At 54.3% G+C, this 18,878-nt stretch overlaps 6 protein-coding genes across 6 annotated transcripts; 2 read left to right on the forward strand and 4 right to left on the reverse strand.

Moving 5' to 3' along the window:
- Nucleotides 1–317: 317 nt before the first annotated feature.
- On the reverse strand, nt 318–1,271 carry B0T15DRAFT_515299 (uncharacterized protein). Its single transcript, XM_062868177.1, has 2 exons — nt 1,172–1,271; nt 318–893 (listed from the first exon to the last, which is right to left on the reverse strand). The coding sequence occupies exon 2, from the start codon at nt 840–842 to the stop codon at nt 615–617; it is 228 nt and encodes a 75-aa protein (XP_062725141.1). The 5' UTR covers nt 843–893; nt 1,172–1,271; the 3' UTR covers nt 318–614.
- Nucleotides 1,272–1,484: 213 nt separating this feature from the next.
- B0T15DRAFT_1418 (alpha-1,3-glucanase-like protein) lies at nt 1,485–3,323 on the reverse strand. The gene is made up of 2 exons (XM_062861886.1): nt 2,968–3,323; nt 1,485–2,901 (listed from the first exon to the last, which is right to left on the reverse strand). The coding sequence occupies exons 1-2, from the start codon at nt 3,052–3,054 to the stop codon at nt 1,660–1,662; spliced, it is 1,329 nt and encodes a 442-aa protein (XP_062725142.1). The 5' UTR covers nt 3,055–3,323; the 3' UTR covers nt 1,485–1,659.
- Nucleotides 3,324–5,202: 1,879 nt separating this feature from the next.
- Nucleotides 5,203–8,200, reverse strand: B0T15DRAFT_515308 (glycoside hydrolase family 71 protein). The gene is made up of 8 exons (XM_062868178.1): nt 7,795–8,200; nt 7,290–7,709; nt 7,124–7,235; nt 7,025–7,059; nt 6,857–6,967; nt 6,723–6,802; nt 5,963–6,639; nt 5,203–5,882 (listed from the first exon to the last, which is right to left on the reverse strand). Exons 1-8 carry the CDS (start codon nt 7,927–7,929, stop codon nt 5,629–5,631), a joined length of 1,824 nt encoding a protein of 607 aa, XP_062725143.1. The 5' UTR covers nt 7,930–8,200; the 3' UTR covers nt 5,203–5,628.
- An 819-nt stretch (nt 8,201–9,019) lies between these two features.
- Nucleotides 9,020–11,327, reverse strand: B0T15DRAFT_515315 (glycoside hydrolase family 47 protein). Its single transcript, XM_062868179.1, has 2 exons — nt 9,910–11,327; nt 9,020–9,880 (listed from the first exon to the last, which is right to left on the reverse strand). Exons 1-2 carry the CDS (start codon nt 11,048–11,050, stop codon nt 9,246–9,248), a joined length of 1,776 nt encoding a protein of 591 aa, XP_062725144.1. The 5' UTR covers nt 11,051–11,327; the 3' UTR covers nt 9,020–9,245.
- A 17-nt stretch (nt 11,328–11,344) lies between these two features.
- On the forward strand, nt 11,345–13,074 carry B0T15DRAFT_1558 (uncharacterized protein). Its single transcript, XM_062862049.1, has 2 exons — nt 11,345–12,110; nt 12,166–13,074. Exons 1-2 carry the CDS (start codon nt 11,675–11,677, stop codon nt 12,747–12,749), a joined length of 1,020 nt encoding a protein of 339 aa, XP_062725145.1. The 5' UTR covers nt 11,345–11,674; the 3' UTR covers nt 12,750–13,074.
- A 311-nt stretch (nt 13,075–13,385) lies between these two features.
- Nucleotides 13,386–18,830, forward strand: B0T15DRAFT_515318 (uncharacterized protein). The gene is made up of 7 exons (XM_062868180.1): nt 13,386–13,787; nt 13,859–13,995; nt 14,055–14,325; nt 14,419–14,715; nt 15,064–15,235; nt 15,374–15,424; nt 15,479–18,830. Exons 1-7 carry the CDS (start codon nt 13,689–13,691, stop codon nt 18,508–18,510), a joined length of 4,059 nt encoding a protein of 1,352 aa, XP_062725146.1. The 5' UTR covers nt 13,386–13,688; the 3' UTR covers nt 18,511–18,830.
- The last annotated feature ends 48 nt before the right edge of the window (nt 18,831–18,878 follow it).

The raw sequence follows: 18,878 nt of genomic DNA on the forward strand, positions 1-18,878 counted from the left end.
TCCAATAGATGGTGTAAACTTGCGCTTGATAATCGGATATCTGCACCAGTACACCGTAGCAGGCATACCTACCCCTAGCTAAAATATGGTTAATGTCTACCTGCAAGCTACAGGGTGGGCTACTATAGACAGTACTCCTACGTTGCCACCCTACACCCATATTGACAGCTTGGAACCTCATGCCCGAGAACCTAACTCGGCCGGCACTCCTGCGGCAGACCCATTTTGCCACCGGGAAATGGAATTTACCCAGGTTGAGTGCCGTCTTCGTTTGTCCGCTTCGTGACCATAGGAAGTACGGATATGGCAGCGGCTATATTGCAAGCTCTGTCCACTCTCACCGCGACAAGGAAATCCGGGTCTGCTCATGTAAAACCCTGCAGCATTGTATTAGGACTATGAGACCTGGTCAAGCAGTGTTATGTCCGATATCAAACCGCTACCACAGCATCATGATAACACTGGTCCCGCTAGGGTCTTCCTCTCTTAAGAGCATCTTAGGACCCTATTATGGTCAAAAAGGGCCACATACTACAGGTATGCTTCTTGCCCGAAGTTTCACACAGTAAGTTATAAAAAGAATGGACATGGAAAGATGAAGGAATCCGAAGCGCTTAGAAGATAAAGAGGAAGGTTTGGAGAGAGAAGGAAAGATATGAAAGATGATAATCAAAGAGAAACAGGGAAATGGGAATGGCAAGAAAGAAAACCACACATATCACGGGAAACGGGAGAAACGGAAGACAGAAAAGAAGATGCCCTGGTAAGCAAGAGATGAGGGCAAAGGTGAAATCATGAAATATGGTCCCGCGGGCCCAAGCATCATAGTCCCACAAGGCCATCTCTTCTGAGAACTTGGTCACTGGCTCGTCTGCTTTAGGTTTTGTCTTACTCTAAGAGTGAGAGGACGTGTTAGCTACTGCGGTAACAGCTCCTTGTCCCGACGTCTAATTGGAAGGAGAGCCTTCTAGTAAGTGGGCTATAGTTGTACTCCATTGCTTTGTCGGTGACCGCGAATACCAGACTCCGGGCCACCCCGTGGTGACCAAATCTCTACTAGTATCTCATAAGGCTCAAAAGGATTTAGACTTATTCAATCCCACTCATTCCCGTTCTCGCCGTGCCGCTTCCCACCAGCAGCGTAGGGGGCAGATTATAGGGCGGTGCTCACCCGGAGGCTTGTGTCTGGTTCTCTGGAACGTAAGAATACGGCGTGTGCAGGACCGGGGGGTGATCGGGCTGATGTGGAGGCGGAGTGCGTAACATTAGATTACAGGATTGCTGTGCCGGAGTGGGATATTCCCTGTTCCAGGGTGAAGGCTGCGGCGAGGGCTGAAACCGGGTCGGGTGGCCGCGTGACCCGCGTCCTTTAGCAGGGTAGTAATAAATGAGACGGCGCAAGTTGAGCTGCGAGGCTGTGTTCACAGTGTCGCCGTTGAGGTTGGGCGGTGCTTCTCGCCTGTCTGGGCGGTCTCACTGGAATACCGCTCAGCCTTCTCTTTTCCAAAGACCTAAGCGGGCAGAGTTATGGACGATGCCTCCAATGGCCTACTTGACTTGCTTAAGGAACGGCATCACAGTGTGGTGCCAACATCGGAGCTTAAACTAGGACAAAGTCTATGCCTACAAATTATATAACACTAACTGTACACGCGAATATTAGACCGAGACGGCGTTCCAGTTCTGAACATTGTTCTCGCACTGGGTCGAGATTGGCTTGCCGCCCTTGGCCGTGGCAACCTCCTGCCCGCCCCTGACAACCTTGACCACCACATCCCCAGTGTTGCCGCCAAACGGCACGCTCCCCGTATACACGCCCGGCGTGCCAGCTCCGGCTGGCGGCGCCCCGCTAAGCACACCCGTTTGCTCCTTGCCCCCGATCGACACTGTCACGGTCACGTCTTGGTCAGTCTTCAGCAGCACCGAGTAGAACACAGCGTCTTCCACCAGAGTCTCGGGCGGCACCTCGGTCTGACCATGGCCCGCATCATTCCCCGACGTGCCCCCCGACGGACATGCCAGCGCCGGCGCGGTGCGGTAAGTCGCCACGACGCCCTCCGCAAAGTCCGCCGGCACCTGGCCCGTCTTGTACATGTCAATATAGAACGGGAGAAACTTCCGCCACCCGTCGTGCGACATCCCCCGGGCATAGTTGATGGGTGCGTTCGCCGAGGTAAACAGCCCCATCTCCTTCTCCTTCGCGGTGCGGATATTATGACTTTCTCCGATATCGTTCCAGGTGAGTATTTCCACATAGTCCGGCTGCACCTGCATGACCTGGCTCCAGCGGAGATCCCACAGCCCGTCGCCGCGCCACAGCCAGTTCTTGTTGTAGCCCGGCAGGTTGGTGAAGAACCAGGGCGAGACGGGCATCATGTAGGCCTTGCCCTGCGGCTGGAGCACGCGCTGGAACTCCCGGTCCGCGTCCGTGGTGATGTTGGTGTCGCCGTTCGGCCACGCGCTGAAGCTGAACAGGCCGTCGACGACACCACCGGCGAGGGAGGCGGCATCCTGTGGGGCGTGGGACGACCAGTCCGGGATGAAGAAGGCGCTGGTGTTCTGCTTGATGGCCGGCCAGTCGTTTGCGTTGGCGGGGCCCTCGAAGGTGGACACGAGCGGCCGCGTGCCGTCGGGCTTGAAGTAGCTCGGCTCGACCGCGAACGTCGTGATGAGGTCCCTGACCTGGTCCTGCGGCCAGGGACCCTGGGCAGCGTAGTCGAAGGAAAAGAAAAGCTTGAAGCCACGGTTGTTAGCTACTTGGAAGGCGAAATTGAGGGCGCGCGCGTTGGTGTCGGGGTCCTGTGCCGCGATGTTGAGCACGAAGCCGTCGATCTTGGATTCCTGGGCCAGGCGGATGTCGTTGTCCCAGTCCGAGTGGTCGAAATCGGGCGTGTTGCCGACCTGGTTAGACTTGTCAGTCAAGACTTCTCCCAATAATAGAGGTAAAAAAGAAATGGGGAACTTTACAATGACGTGGGCGAAAACTTCTTTTGCTGCCTGCACTGGAAGCGAGATCGTCAGTGCGGCCGTGAAGGCTGCAAGAAGGAGCTTCATTGGAAACGAGTGGCCAGGCCTAAGGTAAGGTAGGTCAGGTAAGTACTAGTAGTTGTCGGACTGAACTGATATCAGACAAAAGTGAGGGTGCCGGTAATCATGACGGCCATACAAACAAGTGCTGATACTAAAATCTCGAGAACTTGAGAGTCGGCATCAGCATCTCGAGAGATTTTAAAGACCCGCTGCCCCGGTAACCATTATTTTTAGTACCGCCCGCCACTTACACATGTAGTGATCATGCAACCTCTGCCGATCCCCTTTTTTCCTTGGTCCCCCCCGAGACCAGCCATCGATGTTCGAGCTCAAACTGCAGGCCGCTTCATGCACGGTTCAATGGTTCCTAGATCGACACATTGCAGAATGGCGGGGGCCAAAAGAGGTTGAAAAGCGGGCTGTGGGGGCGGAAATGGGCCAAGCCCCGAAGCGAGTGCACATGCAGGGAACTTAAGCATGCGGCTCGTGTGGCTACTGCAGCACAGCCGCCTTCCCCCCTCGCGGGAATGCGCGGTTTATTATGAAGTCGGTGTGTGATATTCTGTGGTACCCCAGGAATTAGGCACCGACTTAAGGTGCAATTAGTGACTGCTCTCTCGTTGACATTGTGCCCATCCGCTTTGGACGACACGGCATACCTGAGGTTACCCCTTAGTAAAGCAAGCCCGAGCCGCGGGGACTCTTGATCTGGCCTATTCCAAACTTAGCAATACCCGTCAAAGAGGAGATGAGTAGGAAACTTCGTATAGAAAAATAGCTAGAACTATGTCATGAACTAACCTGCAGAGGCCGGTGGGGGCCGACCTGCATGGCCAGCGGGTGAGCCCGCATCCAATCATTACAAGCCAGGAAGGACCAATGAGGATTGGGGAGATTGGGAACAATGCCAAGAACGATTGTTCCTAGGGAACAACGCCAAGGAACGTTGTTCCAGATGGAACAACAAGAACAGCAATTGTTCCAAATGTTCCAGAGATCTAGGTACGGGGATACCTAGGGGAGGAAGCTGTATATAGTCCTGCCATTCTGTCACTCATTCAGATAGCTAGCTTCCTCAGTGAGCAATTCAAACAGTAGCCTTTACCTACTGTGCAGACATTGCGACTTGCAGTGTTGTGAACCCTTTGGCTATACTGCTAAGCTCTGCAAGGTTGTTCCCAATCTCCAATCTCCATAGTGTCAATGGTAATAGACACGGTGTTCGTAAGGTAGACTAGAGTTCCATCCATACTATACTCTGCCCTTAGATTAGCGGCAACAAGCACTGTCTCTTGCAGGTTATCGGACAGTGTTCGATATCTCTTGGGGTTGGGCGGCTTGGGCCTTTTGGGATATAATACTTTTTTTTTCTTTTCTTTCTTTCTCTTTTTCTCTTTTTCTCTTTTTCTCTTTTTCTCTTTTTCTCTTTTTCTCTTTCCCGACGAAGGCCTACCAACAGTCCTCTTCACAAACCAAGGCCTACGGAAACACCAAGGCCTTACAAAGGCTAAGAGCTCCCTACTAGTACAGGCTCGTACAGGAGCTATAGGCCTACGGGACTTTCTTTTCAAACAAAAGGCCCGTAACCAGCCTACCCCCTATTGCGAATGCGGAGAAGCCCGAGAGACAGTGGAGCATCTCGTAATTTGGTGCTCTATACCACCTATACCAAGAACTTGGCCTAGGCAACTAATACGCACCCACCGGGATCTTAGCCTTGTTTTACAGGGCCTAAGCTACCGAAACCGAAGACTTCTGAAGAAGGTACTGGGTTGGCTGATGAACTCGGGCCGGCTAGGGGAATACAGGCTCGCTTGGAACCTTGATGACGAACTGGAAGCTAGGGAGCCCGGCTAGCCATACCCGTGGCCACGGCTTAGCCGGGCTAGTACCCTACTAGCCGTTGGCCCAAGGCCTTCCCAAGGCCTTTTTCTTTACTTGCAGTAGCGTGTATCACTGGAACCATGTCTTTCCTATTATTTTTGATGAAGGTTTTCACCCGGCCTAAACGGTACGGTTTTTCCTTTGTACATAGCAGTAGAGGGTCCGGCGCGCCTTGTAAATAGCTAGGCACAGCGGAGTAGGAGAATATATATCTTTTTCTCTTTTTCTCTTTTTCTCTTTTTCTCTTTTTCTCTTTTTCTCTTTTTCTCTTCTTTCTCCTCCTTCCCCTCTTTCTCTTCTTTCGCTTCTTTCGCTTCTTTCGCTTCTTTCGCTTCTTTCGCTTCTTTCGCTTCTTTATTCTCCTTCTAATTTCTAGGGTTTTCCCTCTTCCCTCCCTTCTTTCTTAATTGCTTCCTTTTCCCACATTCATTCCTTGAGAATAGGGGTAATTTGGTTGACAATGCTAGGGTTAAGAGTATATATGCGAGACATGTAGTCCAAACCTAAAAGTGACCATACGTAAGGTATTCTTTCTATTTGGAGGTCTTATGAGCAACTTGAAAGCTTAAGACAAGCGGTATGTGGTATGTACTATGGTACAATACCACCAAAGTTACCCTAACCAGTCACACCACTAGCACCGGGCCGCTACGCATCCCATCCCTGAGTCAATAGGGCCTGAAAAAACGCCATTGCTTTCTCCGACCCGCTTACTTAGCAGTACTGACAAGCGGTATCAGGGCAATACCCATGGTTGCACGCGTAGCTGCACAGCCCAATGTACCCGTCGCCCTCGCCCGGCAAAGGGCATCCGTTGCGCCCATTGGGAGGCGGCGGCGTCCCCGGCGTGCCGAAGGAAGTGCACTTGCAGGGGCCTGGAGGGCAGTATCCGTAACTGCAGGCGAAGTTGCAGAGGCCGATGTAGTTGCCGCTCTCGCCGTCGGCGTTGGTGCCCGCGTTGCAAGGTTCTGTGTTTTGCCAAGAAAGGGAACTTGATGTCAGCACAATACTTCTTATTTATATTTCCGAAGGCAACACTGCTACTTACGGCCAGACCCCGGGGTGCTCGTCGGTGTCGGCTGCGAGGGCGGCGTGGTGGTGGTAGGGGTGGTCGGCGTGGTAGTGACGGGAGGAGATGTTACCACGGGAGGGTTGGTGCCAAGCGAGGGCGTGGCCGAGCAGGTGCTGACGTGGAGACCTACGGTGAGAGACGCCAGGCCGTCTGGGCCGAGGGGGTCGCTGAAGCCGGCGGGCACGGTGCCGACATACGGGTTGAAGTTGTACAGTCCGCAGGGGCAGACGTTGGAGATGTCCATCAGCGACGTGTCCCGGAGCACCACCTGGCCGTTCCGCGACAGGCTGAACTGCTGCTTCCCCACCGCGGCGGGGACCTTGATGAGGTTGGCGCCCGCGGGGACCTGCTGCGTGACCGTCTGCCCGCCCGAGGTGACCGCGATGGTTCCGGGCTGTGTGAGGAGGGTGACGACATACACCATATCTTCCATGGTCTCCCAGCCATCAGGGCGGCCCATGAAGTAGTTGCCGCTGGCGTTGTTGGCCGGCCGCCCGGCCGTGGTATCTGTCGCATCGCAGTCCAGCGTCTTGAGCGTCCGGCGATACCAGTAGATGATCTGGTCCTTGCTGATGTACTTGTTTACCGAGGTATCCTTGTTCTTGTACGCAGCGATGAAGGGCTTGGAGAGCTCGAGAAACCCGTTGTGAGGCCTGTGTATGTGTATGCGTGGTTAAACCATGGATCGTGTGCTACTAAGTAGTACGTATAAAGGAGCGGGATAGGGTCGACTAACATGTCATTGGTCCACTTGGAGTTGCCGTCGTCGTAGTGACGTGAGCTCAGCGGGCCAACGTAGTGAGACTCTCCATAATCCTGTGACTATGTTAGCAGGTCATAGACTCGCTGAAAATGATGGAATCTGCTTACATTCCACGTAATTATCTCAACCATGTTGAAGCCTTTCTGGAGTACCTGGTTCCAGCGGTCGAAGATCAACGAGCCGCCCGGGAAGACCCAGTTCTTGCTGAACGAGACTTCCTATCAACGAGGGTTAGGTAAGAGTACACAATGGGGGTTGGGAAGCTCAAGACATGCCGGCCCGAAATGGGTAAAGAACCACGGGGAGATGGCTACAATGGAATACGTCAGTTATGGTGTACATGTACAACTCTCCTGGCAAGGAATATGCCGTACGAGCCATGTAGGTCTTGCCGCCGAGCCAGTTGAGGTAGGCATTGTCTCCGTCCTCAACGCTCACCGACCTGCCAGGTTTGGGCGCCTTGTTGTTGCCATCGCTCGGCCATGCCTGCAGACTCAATCAGCTCGGCCGCCACAGAAATCATGGGATGACCAGACTCACCATCCAGTTGAAAGCCCCGTCCAGAGATGCAATATTCGTTGTCTGGCCAGGATGGAAGTTCGGAACAAAGTACACATTCGTGCCCGCGGCAGCCCTCACAGCATTGACGTCAAGACCATCGCCAGCAAAGGAAGAGGCAAAGACGCGACCGTCGACGAGGAGCTGGGCCGGACGGCTGCCGTACTGAGCGATCTTGCGGCCGACGGCGCCCGCATCTCCCGGGCTGTACCAGTTGAAGTCAAACGAGATGAAGACCTTCATGCCGTTGTTGGCAGCAGACTGGTACGCATAGTCGAGCTGTTGGTCGGTATAGCCGTCCACGCCAATGTTGAGGGCGAAGGCATCAATGCCGGCGTCCTTGGCGCGGCGCATGTCATCATCATAGTCGGCGGCGCTGGTACGGTCCCCAACAATACCGATCTGGCGCGGAGAAGGGTCGGTGAGCTTGTTTGCAGTTTCCAGGATAGGTAGGGACAAGACTTCAGGAGTAACTGAATTCACCAACCATAAAGTGGCAGAACACCAACCGATCGCCCGAGGCAGCACGCGATTCAAGTGACGAGGCACTCGCCAGGGGCGTGGCCGCAGCAAGCCCTGCCGTGGCAAGGAGGCCCAGAACAGCCGATGAGAGCAACATCATCTCTCCGCGACTCAATGTTCAAGACAGTGTCGATGGAATGGTCGGAAGGGCTGATCAGGAAGCTTGTTTCTACCTTGGCACCTAATGGGCTCTATATACACCAAGAGCTCGCCGAAGGGATCCTGAAGAGGGTCCCGTCCACGTGTGCCTGCATGGGCATGGGAAAATCAGCAGAGCATTACTGAGCATGAGGATATAGCATTACACAGACTTGCGTGCAAACGGCAAACAGACGATCCGCGCCGCATTCGCGAGCCCGACCTTTTATGCGGGAGCCTGGCGCTAGCAGTTTCCTGCATAAGAGCGCGCCCACCCAAAGGTAACGTCAGATCGTGCTGTTACTAAGTTACCAGGTAGTACGGATACCCCGCGAGCTTCAGAACGGCTTACACTACTGAGGCCGAAAGCGGGGCCGCCTTCCATTCTCGTATCCAGTGTCAGCGCGTGTCGGGCCGAATATTACCGTACCGTACCTTAGTGTACCCCACGATTTTGCTTCGCTTGGACGGAGAACCGAGGCCGAGGCTATGGAATACAGTACCTCTTGGCCGGTAATAAGAGGCCGTACGTAGCAGATCTCGGATGGACAGTGTATACCGTACTTATGATAGGCATATTCGCACGCATCTTTACCTGTCATTGTATACCCACCATGTAAGAGGAGGGATGCAGCGGAGCAAGTTGTCGACGGGTTAGGGTTATGCTACAAGCCACCGCGATGTAAACTTCTAATTCAATAGCACAAAGCACGGAGGGTATTCAGCTAGAGGAAGACCATCGCCAACCCCGCCATCAAATTCGCCGCAAACGCAAATGGATAGAGCAGGGCGTTGTGGACTGCAGTTTAACCACTTTCGGCCTACTAGCACAGAATCGTCCAATGATACTACCTGCGGTAGGTACTCACTTAGACCTCGATGTCATAGCTGTCAGACGCACTTCACCGATACAACCAACTTCCAAGCGCTACCGTATAGTCAATTGCTCTGCAAGTGTTTGTATTGTTAGTTTGTATACTTGGGAACTAAATATATGTTAAACGAGTTTTATGTTACGTGGTCTAGTTTTGATATGCTGGAAGTGGTAGTCTGGATAGGAGGCCTTAGTGGGAGCGGCTGCACCATTCGAAATTTCGAAGACCTCAACGGAGAGGTGGGTAAGATATGATATTTACAGAAGCTTTGAACTTCACCATTCATTCAGCCCTCATGCATTGTTTCCTTGCCCCGTACCCATATCTAGCCCATTATAGTATTTTACATAAGTATGATATCCTCACAAGACATGCTGCCCTGAACTCTAAACCTACAAAACGATCACCTCACCAACCTTCGGAAAGGGTGCGCTTCGGTATTGAAAACAAACTCATCCAGGCTGATCAACTCGGGTTCGCTGAAGATCAGATAGAAATACTTCAGCGTCTCGCCCATCCAGAACGATTCCATCGAGTCTGCCGCTTCGGGCTTCTCCCTGGTGGTCACGTCATGCACCGCCGAGTTAGCCAGCTCGGTGCTAGTCGTCCGATTAATAGCACGGAACATGTCCCACGCCGACTCGAGGAGATCTTCCCGGCCGGTGACGCGGTACAGCACAAACACGCTCTCGATGGCTTCCGGCCGCAGGATGTACCGCCGGTCCGGGATGGATGTGAAACCCTTCGGCAAGCGGTCGGCTTGGATAATCGCATCGGCGTCTGTGTCGCTCGCGTCCTTTCCGGCTCGGCGGAGGACTTCCTGTTTCCAGGCGTCGTCGCTCCACTCGCAGCTGTGTTCATGATCGTTTGGCTGCTGGCATGGAGCCATATAGAAGGTCTCGGGCATGATGCCGTGCGGGAGAGCCTTGTACGTCCAGATGCAGCCATCGACAAGCTTCTGCGCGGCCTCCATGTCCTTCTCGCGGCTGAATAGCCTTGCTCCCAGTGCCACCAGGCCCCCAGGAAGCAGGTAAGGTGCTGGCCGTGTGGTTCCAGCTCGAAGCTACCATCGTCCTTAGCGTGGACCTCGCCGGAGACGAGAATATCCTCGTTTGTTGGTGTCAGCGGACGGAAGAAGTTGTGCTTCGCGGCCGTGTCGATCGCCTTCTCGTACATGGCCTGGTAGTCTGGCAAAAGACCGCCCATCAAAGCCGCCATCTTGGGCAGATACTCGTACGTCGAGTCGGCCATGGCACCTAGGGTGAAGAACGAGCCCGAGTTGAAGATTTTCTCTTCCGCGTTCGCCGTCAGGGGCCAGAGACCCGGCAGGGCGGTCGAGTCCTGCTGCGCGGCCATCTCGTCCGTGATACGCTGCACGGCGTCGAACCACTTTGCGTCGCCCGTCAGGATGGACAGGCGCGTGAACTCCATCGACAAGCTGCCGATCTCGGCGAGCAGAACGCTATTGGGCGCGACCTGCTTCTCGCCCCGGGCCGCGGCATGGATTTCCCAGCGCGTAATGGGCATGCGGTTGGGTGTGTCGAAGGCCTTGTACAGCATGTCACCAACCTCGACAGCCTTCCGCAGCAGCCGTACGTCGCCGCTCAGATCGAAGGCCGAGAGGAAGCCACCGAGGTAACGGATGGTGGTCTCGAAGACGTTAATCTCCCCCAGCTCGGTATGCGTGAAGTCAATCTCGTTGGCCGCAGTGATGGCTTCCTCGAACTCCTCCTTCAAATCCATGATCCACAGCGTGTCGAGCGAGTCGACCAGCGTGGCCGCCCATCCGCCAAAGTGGTCCCGGTGCCCGCCCGTGACAGGAGCAAGTTCGTCGGCACCCATTACGTACTTCTTGTAGGAATGCCAGCACTTGGAGAAGGTGTCCTTGACTGCTTGCTGGCGCTCTCTGCGGCGAGCACTCGCTTCCGGCGACTGTTTCTCTGCAGTGAATGCCGTAGCTTGGACAGGGGGGTACCGAACGGGTGTTCCGGTGGGCAGTGGGCGAATGGAAGAGGGCGGGTAATGGACGGGAACCCCGGGCCAGAATGAACTATGCTTGCCATGGGACTGCCAGCCCTCGACTGGCCTTGGTGGTGTCCATACAGCAGCGTTGCCATCACTTCGCCGCAAGTATAAGTAAGTCAAGAATAGGAGAAGCGCGGTGCCGGAGAGTAAGGTGGCCGAGCCTCGTTTTCTAGCGAAGAGCATCCTGAAGGGTCAGGGGCCACCAGTAGGAGTCTGAGTCTGTTCGAGTTTGATAGCTCCGTTAGAGCCTCACAGTGCGACCTCGTTCTTAAGAGTTAAGGCACTTCAGACCAGCAGAAGTACTTCGATGATTTGCGACAACTGAGTTTGAAATCCGCGAAAGGGCGAACAGGTCCTGTGGTGCATGTGCTCTCAGAGAGGGCGAACAGCCGCGGATGATCATTGATGAAGGAGAGAATCTGACCAGGTCAGGTTGGCGCCGTCCCGGTGACGTCGGTGGTTGTTTGGTAGCGATCCGGGAATAGAACGGTTGGGATTGGTCTGGCGATCGCCAAGCTGTAGAAACAAAGAACCAACAAAGCCGCCGCACTGTGGCTGCGACGCTGTTCCCGCCCGCTTGGGAATGTCGGCGCTTAGGGCCGCAGATGCTCGGTATTGCGCACCAACAAGCGGAGTGATTGATGCCAGGGCCGGCAAAATCAAAGCAATGTGGAATTTGTTTATATGGAAGCAGTTGTTCACGATATGCCCAACCGCGGGCCGTCGCGAAGCTGGTCGTGTACTGTCTCCTGGAATCTTGCGCTGATTGTTGCTACCAAAAGCACAGGTTGAACCCGTCCTCCCACTATGGTTCATTCCACTCGTCTCTGGTTGATTACCCTTCTCATCGCGGCCTTCTCGAGCTGGCCTCTGACGAAAGCTGCGTGCTACTTCCCCAGCGGAAGAATCGCCGCCGGAGACGTTCCCTGCCGGGACGACACGCCGAACGCCGCGTGCTGTGGCCAGGGCTATGCCTGCTTGAGCAACGGCATCTGTCAGGCTACGGGTGAAGAGCTGCAGAAGCCCGGGGCCACGGAGTTTGTGCGGGGATCTTGTACCGACAAGGAGTGGCGGAGTTCCTCTTGTCCTTTGTTTTGTATCGAGCAGGATGTGGACTTCTTGGATGGCGGAAACGGCATCTTCAAGTGCCAGAACACGACCGAGGATCTGTATTTCTGCATCGACAAACAGTCTGCGACGGAAGCCAGTTGCGAGGAGAAGGAGAAGGTCCTGTTTTTCCCAGGTAAGTTTCATATCCTTTGCCTTGGTGCCCGGCCCAGAACCTGACGGTGTATTAGGGACACCGACTGCCATTACCACAATCGGTGTCTTACCAACCACAACGTCCTCACTTATCAGCACGACTAGCACTGCCCCCCTTTCCCTACCCTCTACCTCTGAAACCGTCTCCTCCACGGCCCAAGACTATTCGACATCGGCTTCGTCAAGAGCGAGCGAGAGCACGCCCGGGCCAGAAACACAAGCCCCGCTCAACGATACTGACAAATTGTCGACTGTTTCCTCCTCCAATTTGGGTCCGATCGTCGGAGGCGTATTCGGGGCCACCGCCGCGGTAGTTCTCGCCGGGGCGGGTGGCTGGCTCCTCGCTCGCAGGCGGAAGCGGAACAGCAATGGAAACCGGGCGGAGCTGCCAAAAACACTGAGTGGATATACGGGGAGCCAAGGGAAGCCGATGTTTACTACCGGCGGCAGTAACGCTTCCACGGAGATATGCGAGGCACCAGTGCCAACGCCAACGCCGGGGGTGTATTGGCATCAAAAGGTGCAACAAGGGCCCTCGGAACTTCCACACGCAATTGGGATTTCCTGTGGTCCTTCGCATGCCGAACTCCCCGCCGAGTTACCGGGTGGTCATCAATGAGACCAAACATCATTGGGGAGTACATAGGAGATGGGCACCGCATAGCAACGCCATGCAAACCAAAGCTGTCCCCTGAATTGGGACCATCACGTAGTGTCCAATATCCTTCGTTGAATAAGGTAGACACATGAGCAGCTCTCCAGATGCGGTTGAATTATTTGGGATAGGCGAAGGAAGAATAGAAAGAGAGGGGAGGAAAGAGGAGGAGGAAGGGGAAGAAAATGAAGAAGAGAAGAGAGGGGAGGAAGAGAAAGCGGAAGTTTGAGAAAGTGAAAAAGAAAAACAAATGTTTTCGTTCTGCCTTCAAACCTGTATAGGTCCTTTCTGGATGCACGTACCGATACCTGTCGATGGCCTACCGATAATATACCTTCCCACCCCTCAAAGCTTTCTCTCTCCAAGCCAACACCCTTTCCTCGTCGTCACTCCCTAGGTGCTCTTAAGTCTCCCTCATTAGGTTTGGGATATGTCTACGTGAGGTACGGTGATGGAGAGCCTGAAACCATGTACAACTCCGTAAGCGTGATCGAAAGGGGTGAGTGGAGTCTTGGCCGCCAATCGAGCCAATTTCCGAGACTGGATGCCGAGCGCCAAGGTGGCACGGACAGGTCGTAGGTCATGGTTGGCGTGCTGGGCCTCTGGCGAGCCTGATGTCTCGGGGCTCCAAAGAAGACCGTCACATTATGGAGTGTGATACAGATAATATGCATGCGAAATTACGTATGGGACGGCGATACGCCGACAATTGGGCGGCTGCTGGAGCTGCTGAAGCCGCTGAACTCGTCGACCGCCGCCCGCCTGCAATCCCCGCGTCTTCTCCTCAGACTGCTCTCCATCTTGGGTCGGGGGGCCGTTTGTGCTGCTACCCAAAGCGGAATCCTATGAGTCTTCAACGGAGATATTCTGTAAATATCCGAGTTTGGTATCTCACTCTTAACCATGCCCAACTTCATCAAGGAGACGATTCTCCGACTTCGGTCTAAAAGCGGGACAAGAGACCAGCCTGCTCAACAACGCGTCCCGCCGGTGAACACCGAGGTAGGTGGCCCGTTGTCCACGCTCTGACTGAAAGAGGAATCTAGCGGCTCATTGCAACACTGTTCGAATAGGATTCGGCCATCCACCAAGTGCCTCAGCGCAATGACAACCACGCTGCGGGGAGCTATGTCGGGTTCTTTCTGGTTGCTGACACAGATGGAGGCCGCCAAGGAGAGCCTAACCCTAAGCCGCAGACACCGCAGACCTCGTAAGACGGCCACTTTTCATCGACACTGCATTCCGGTGATAGCTAGCTGACACGCCCAGTATTATCTTGGTCCATGGGATTGGAGGTCACTGGAAACGGTCGTGGGTGTTGGGTGAGTTCAGTTGGATCGAAGGCTTCCTCCAACCCGACTTGCAAGGCTCGAACCTGAGGGTATCTGTCTGGTCCTACGGCTACGACTCCAGGACAGCAACCAATTCTGTGGCGAACATCGAAGATGTAGCCAACGCGCTGCTTGACAGGATCTACCGAGAGACCAATGGCCCCGTCATACTTGTCGCTCACAGCCTGGGTGGACTTGTCGCGAAGAAGGTAACATCGAGACTTCGGGCAGCAATGCCACAGACCCAGACTCACCGTCGAAGGCTTTCAAGATCAGATGCTGACGAGTATGTCCGTTCACAGGCCATAACTCTCGCTCACACGGACGATGACCGTTACGGCGGACTGCTCAAAAGGATTAGGGGCTGCGTGTTTCTGGGGGTCCCCCATCGAGGCGCGGACAAAACCTGGTGGAAGACAGTTCCCGGTACAATCATGAAGTATTCTACGGTGGGCTTCATGGGCAACAACAACTTTGCCGACAGCCTTAGCAGGGAGTCGGATACGTGGAGGAATATATCGAACGACTTCGTGCCACGTACCAGAAATCTGATTGCGATACACTCGTTTTATGAGACGAGGAAGATCGGCCCAGTCCTGGTAGGAAGATTTCGAATGCTCTTGCACTGTTGCAATCACAAATTGTTTATCAGTGGTTCTCTCCCTTATCTTCTTTATTTTTCTTTCTTTTTATCTCTTCTCTCCTCTATTCTATTTCCCCCTCTTTTTTCCCCATCTCTTTTCTTTTAGTGTGTGCCATTTCTTCCTCTTTTACATTTTTTTCCTCTCTTACCTTTTCTTCCTCCTTACCTTCTTCGTGTGCCCTCTTTTCTTTGTTGATTCCCCATACAAAACCATACTTTGGGGCAGTCTGATGTACGGCCTTGAGGGGGCGCATTGCCATGGAAATGCACGAGCTTGCTCACTAATTGTCCCAACTCACCGCAGGTCGTCGACAAAGATTCGGCGAGGATGGGCCTGGAAAAGGAAATTTGCCATTCCACCGATTCCGATCACGTCACAATCATCAGATTCGGAGAGGACGAGTACCAACGGTACAGGCCGGTTGGAGATGCGATTGTGGAGCTCGTTCGAAAGGTGGAAGAAGAACAGACCGGAGGTATGGTGCGACCAGTTAATCAACCCCCGAGGTTTGGGGACGGTGCTCCTGATGTATTACGCATTGAGTCGGTGCCTACTACTTAGATTCTCCAGAGGCCTAATACTACGATTGCTAACATGGCTTCATGTGTTGCAGGGCGCCTGCCTCCATGTGAACTTCCAGCTGAACTTGAGATTGAACGAAGGGGTGCGTATTGTATCTTGGGGGTTTCCGCGGGCATTGAGCTAACTGCCCAGTTAGAGTTTCTCAAGAGAATTTCCTTTCCAGAGATGCAGCTGCGTGAGAACAAAGTCGAGACCGCTTTCGCAGCCAGCTACAAGTGGTTTGGACACTCGGATGAATTCGAGACGTGGCTCACCTCACCCGACGGCAAGCTACTAATCAAAGGGAAGCCTGGCTGCGGGAAGTCTACCTTTATGAAGCATTTCTACCGAAGATTCAGAGAGGGACGCGGCGCTGCTGGGCCCGCGGTTTGCGGTTTCTTCTTCAATGGCCGTGGCGTTCCCATCGAAAGGTCCGTCGACGGCATGCTCCGCACGCTCCTTCATCAGCTGGTCTCTCAGGTCCCTCTTGCATTCAAGTCTCTCATCGAACACCACCGCGCCTTTGACCAGGCGAACCAATTCCGCCAAGGATCCGTTGACTGGGCGACAGATACGCTGAAGAAGATGTTCCATACGGCGATACACTCACCAGACTTGTCCGCCGCATTTATCTTCATAGACGCTCTCGACGAAGGCGAAGGCTTCCTCCCCGCTGATGTATTCGATTACGTGGAGACGGTAGTCGGAACCTTCTCAGACACCAAGATCATCAAAATCTGGTTATCAAGTAGGCCAGACAACTTCGTGAACCGCCGAACGAGGTGGACTACTTTGGACTTGGGAGAACGCAACTCTGGCGATATACAGGCGTACGCGACGGGCCTTCTTACCAAGATCGCCAAGGACTGCGACTACCCGGATCTACGTTACGACACTATCGTACCACAGCTCCTTTCGCAGATCTTGGAACATGCCCAGGGGGTCTTTCTCTGGGCCAAGCTTGTGATCGATCAGCTTAGGGCGGCCATGTACGATGGCGAGAGCGTCAAGGAAATCCAGTCGATGTTGTCTAAACTATGCGAGACGGCCGACGATCTGTGGGATCTCTTCCGGAGCGTCCTGCAGAAGGTCAAGAGAAACCGCCGGGCAGAGGCCGTGCGCCTCCTCAAGATTGTTCTGGCGGCTGCGAGACCGCTATCATTGGAGGAGTTGGCGCACGCTATGGCCCTCAGTTCGCCCAACCCACCTGGCAATTTGGATGACTTCTGGGACCCCGAGCGCGCCGATCAGCTTTGCGAGGAGATGAAACGAAAGGTTATCAACTGGTGTGGCGGCCTTGTCGAGGTCGTGTACCTAAACAGAACGTTCTACATCGGGCCGGGGTGGTCGAGGAAGGGCAGATATTTCGTTTCTACACAGGTGCAGTTCCTGCATCAATCGGTCAAGGACTTCTGCCAAAATCAAGTCAGGAAACTGGAAGAGTTTGGTATCGGCGACGTCGGCGACTCACCGAGTTTCGAGGCGACGAGCCATGAACTGATGTTTGGTTGTTGTCTTCGCTACTTGCGACTGCCAGCAATATCGGAACACATGGCACATGCTGAGACGCCAGCCCGAGCAATCGTCCAAGTATTCGGAGCAGAGGCTGACGCATTCCAAGACTTTTGGGCCCATGCCAAGCGCCGGTTCCCTTTTCTGTTGTACTCGCCTTTGTGGGTGGCACACGCAGAGAACCTCATCCGATTGCATCCTGACAAGATGGGCCGACGTGAGTTGGAAGCCGCAAGCCAACTCTTTATGGAATCGCGGTGGTATCCATACCGCAAAGACTGGAAGCAGGCATACGCCTACGGTCTGTATTCCGCGACTTATGGAGACCAGACTGTGGCTGAGCAGCCTTATTCGAACCTTCTATGCTTCTCAGCTCGCCGGGGTTTTATTTTCTTGTTTCGAAAGCTTCTATCACACTCCGGTCTCGAACTCGACCACCCAACCCTGGACAACTGTCTTGCCATCGCCTGCGGCTGCTTTGAGACTAGGAAAGACACTAACAAGACATCGGCGCAGAAGGAAATGATACAGCTACTGATCGAGCGCGGTGCCAATATGCATGCGAAAATCTCCAAGTCTGTCTACGAATCCGCTCTCAGTAGCGCCGTGTACAAGCGCGGAGAAGCGGTTGTACAAGCCCTGATTGAGGCTAGCGCTGATGTGAGCATGGGGTCTCCGGGGGAAACCGACGCTGAGGCAGACCGTGCCTCCTGGTTGATGCTTGCTGCCGCGCGGGAAGGCTGGACAGCGACCCTAAGTCTCTTGATGGACAGAGGTGCCGATGTCAACATACAAGAGAAGACTGGTCGCTGCCGGACAGCTCTGATTACCGCAGCTAAGGGGGGTATGAGAGAAACGGCAGCATTCCTACTGGCACGGGGTGCCGACGTCAACCTGGACGTCAGCACCGATGAATACGGATACGGAAGCGCTCTTATTGCCGCAGCCGAAGGGCCGTCTACCGCCATGGCATTCTACTTGGGTAGCACTGCGGTAAGCCCATCGGGGACGACAGAGATGGTGGCGCTTCTTGTGAACAAAGGTGCCGACATCAACCTAAGAGTGAGGAATGGTGGATATGGAACCGCTCTAATCGCCGCGGCTGCGAATCGAGAGACCGAGGTGGTGGCATTTCTTCTGGACCGTGGCGCCGATGTCAACCTGCAAGCAATAGGAGGAGACCGCGGATACGGAACCGCTCTCATAGCCGCGGCTGCACAGGGACACAAGGCAGTGGTGGAGCTTCTCGTGGACCGAGGTGCCGACGTCAACCTGCAAGCAACAGCAGGCAAATACGCAACCGCTCTCATCGCCGCAGCTGTGTGCGGAAGGGAGGAAACAGCGAAGAGTCTTGTAGACCGAGGCGCTGATCTCAACCTCCGGGCAGTAAGCGGGAGGTACGGGACCGCTCTCATTGCCGCAGCTGCAGAGGGAAGGGGGAGCATGTTCGCATGGCTTCTCAATCAAGGCGCCAGCATGCATGTGCAGATGCAATCGATAGAATACGGTTCTGTCTCAGCAGCGGCTGTGGGGAGGATCCGCGAGTTGTCTGAAGGTCCTGGATGGAAGCTGCGAGAGCAGAAGACATTTATTAGGTGGTTGATGGCTTTAGGCGTCGATGTAAAGGCAGCTCTGCCAGGTGGTCAAGCTGAGCTGGAGGATATGCTCAGCAGGTAGGATGGATGAAATTCGACATTGTCTTATGGGTAGTCTAAGGTATCCTATACTCTATCAGGATGCCAATCGTCTTCATCAGGGGAGTAACAATGATATAGAAATGAATCAGTTGAGGTAGGTATTGTATCTCCGACTCGTCCAGCAAAATCCGAGAAACGCAAAAGGAAACTGAACTGCTGAAGTTCTCAGTCGGTTGCAACTCGAACTCCGAGTCTCGAACCATAGTAGCATCTCTCTTTGGATACTGTCAGGGACGGAAGGAGCGTCTCAAGGGAAGGGAAGGACAACCCATACGTGGAAGGGGCGTCCCGCCCTTGCCGCGACGGAAGTCAGGGGTCAATAGACAGCAGAGACACGAATCGTCACGG

The sequence above is a fragment of the Chaetomium strumarium genome (genome assembly GCF_033439665.1).
Source record: "Chaetomium strumarium strain CBS 333.67 chromosome Unknown B0T15scaffold_1, whole genome shotgun sequence".
In the NCBI taxonomy this organism is placed as follows: domain Eukaryota; kingdom Fungi; phylum Ascomycota; class Sordariomycetes; order Sordariales; family Chaetomiaceae; genus Chaetomium; species Chaetomium strumarium.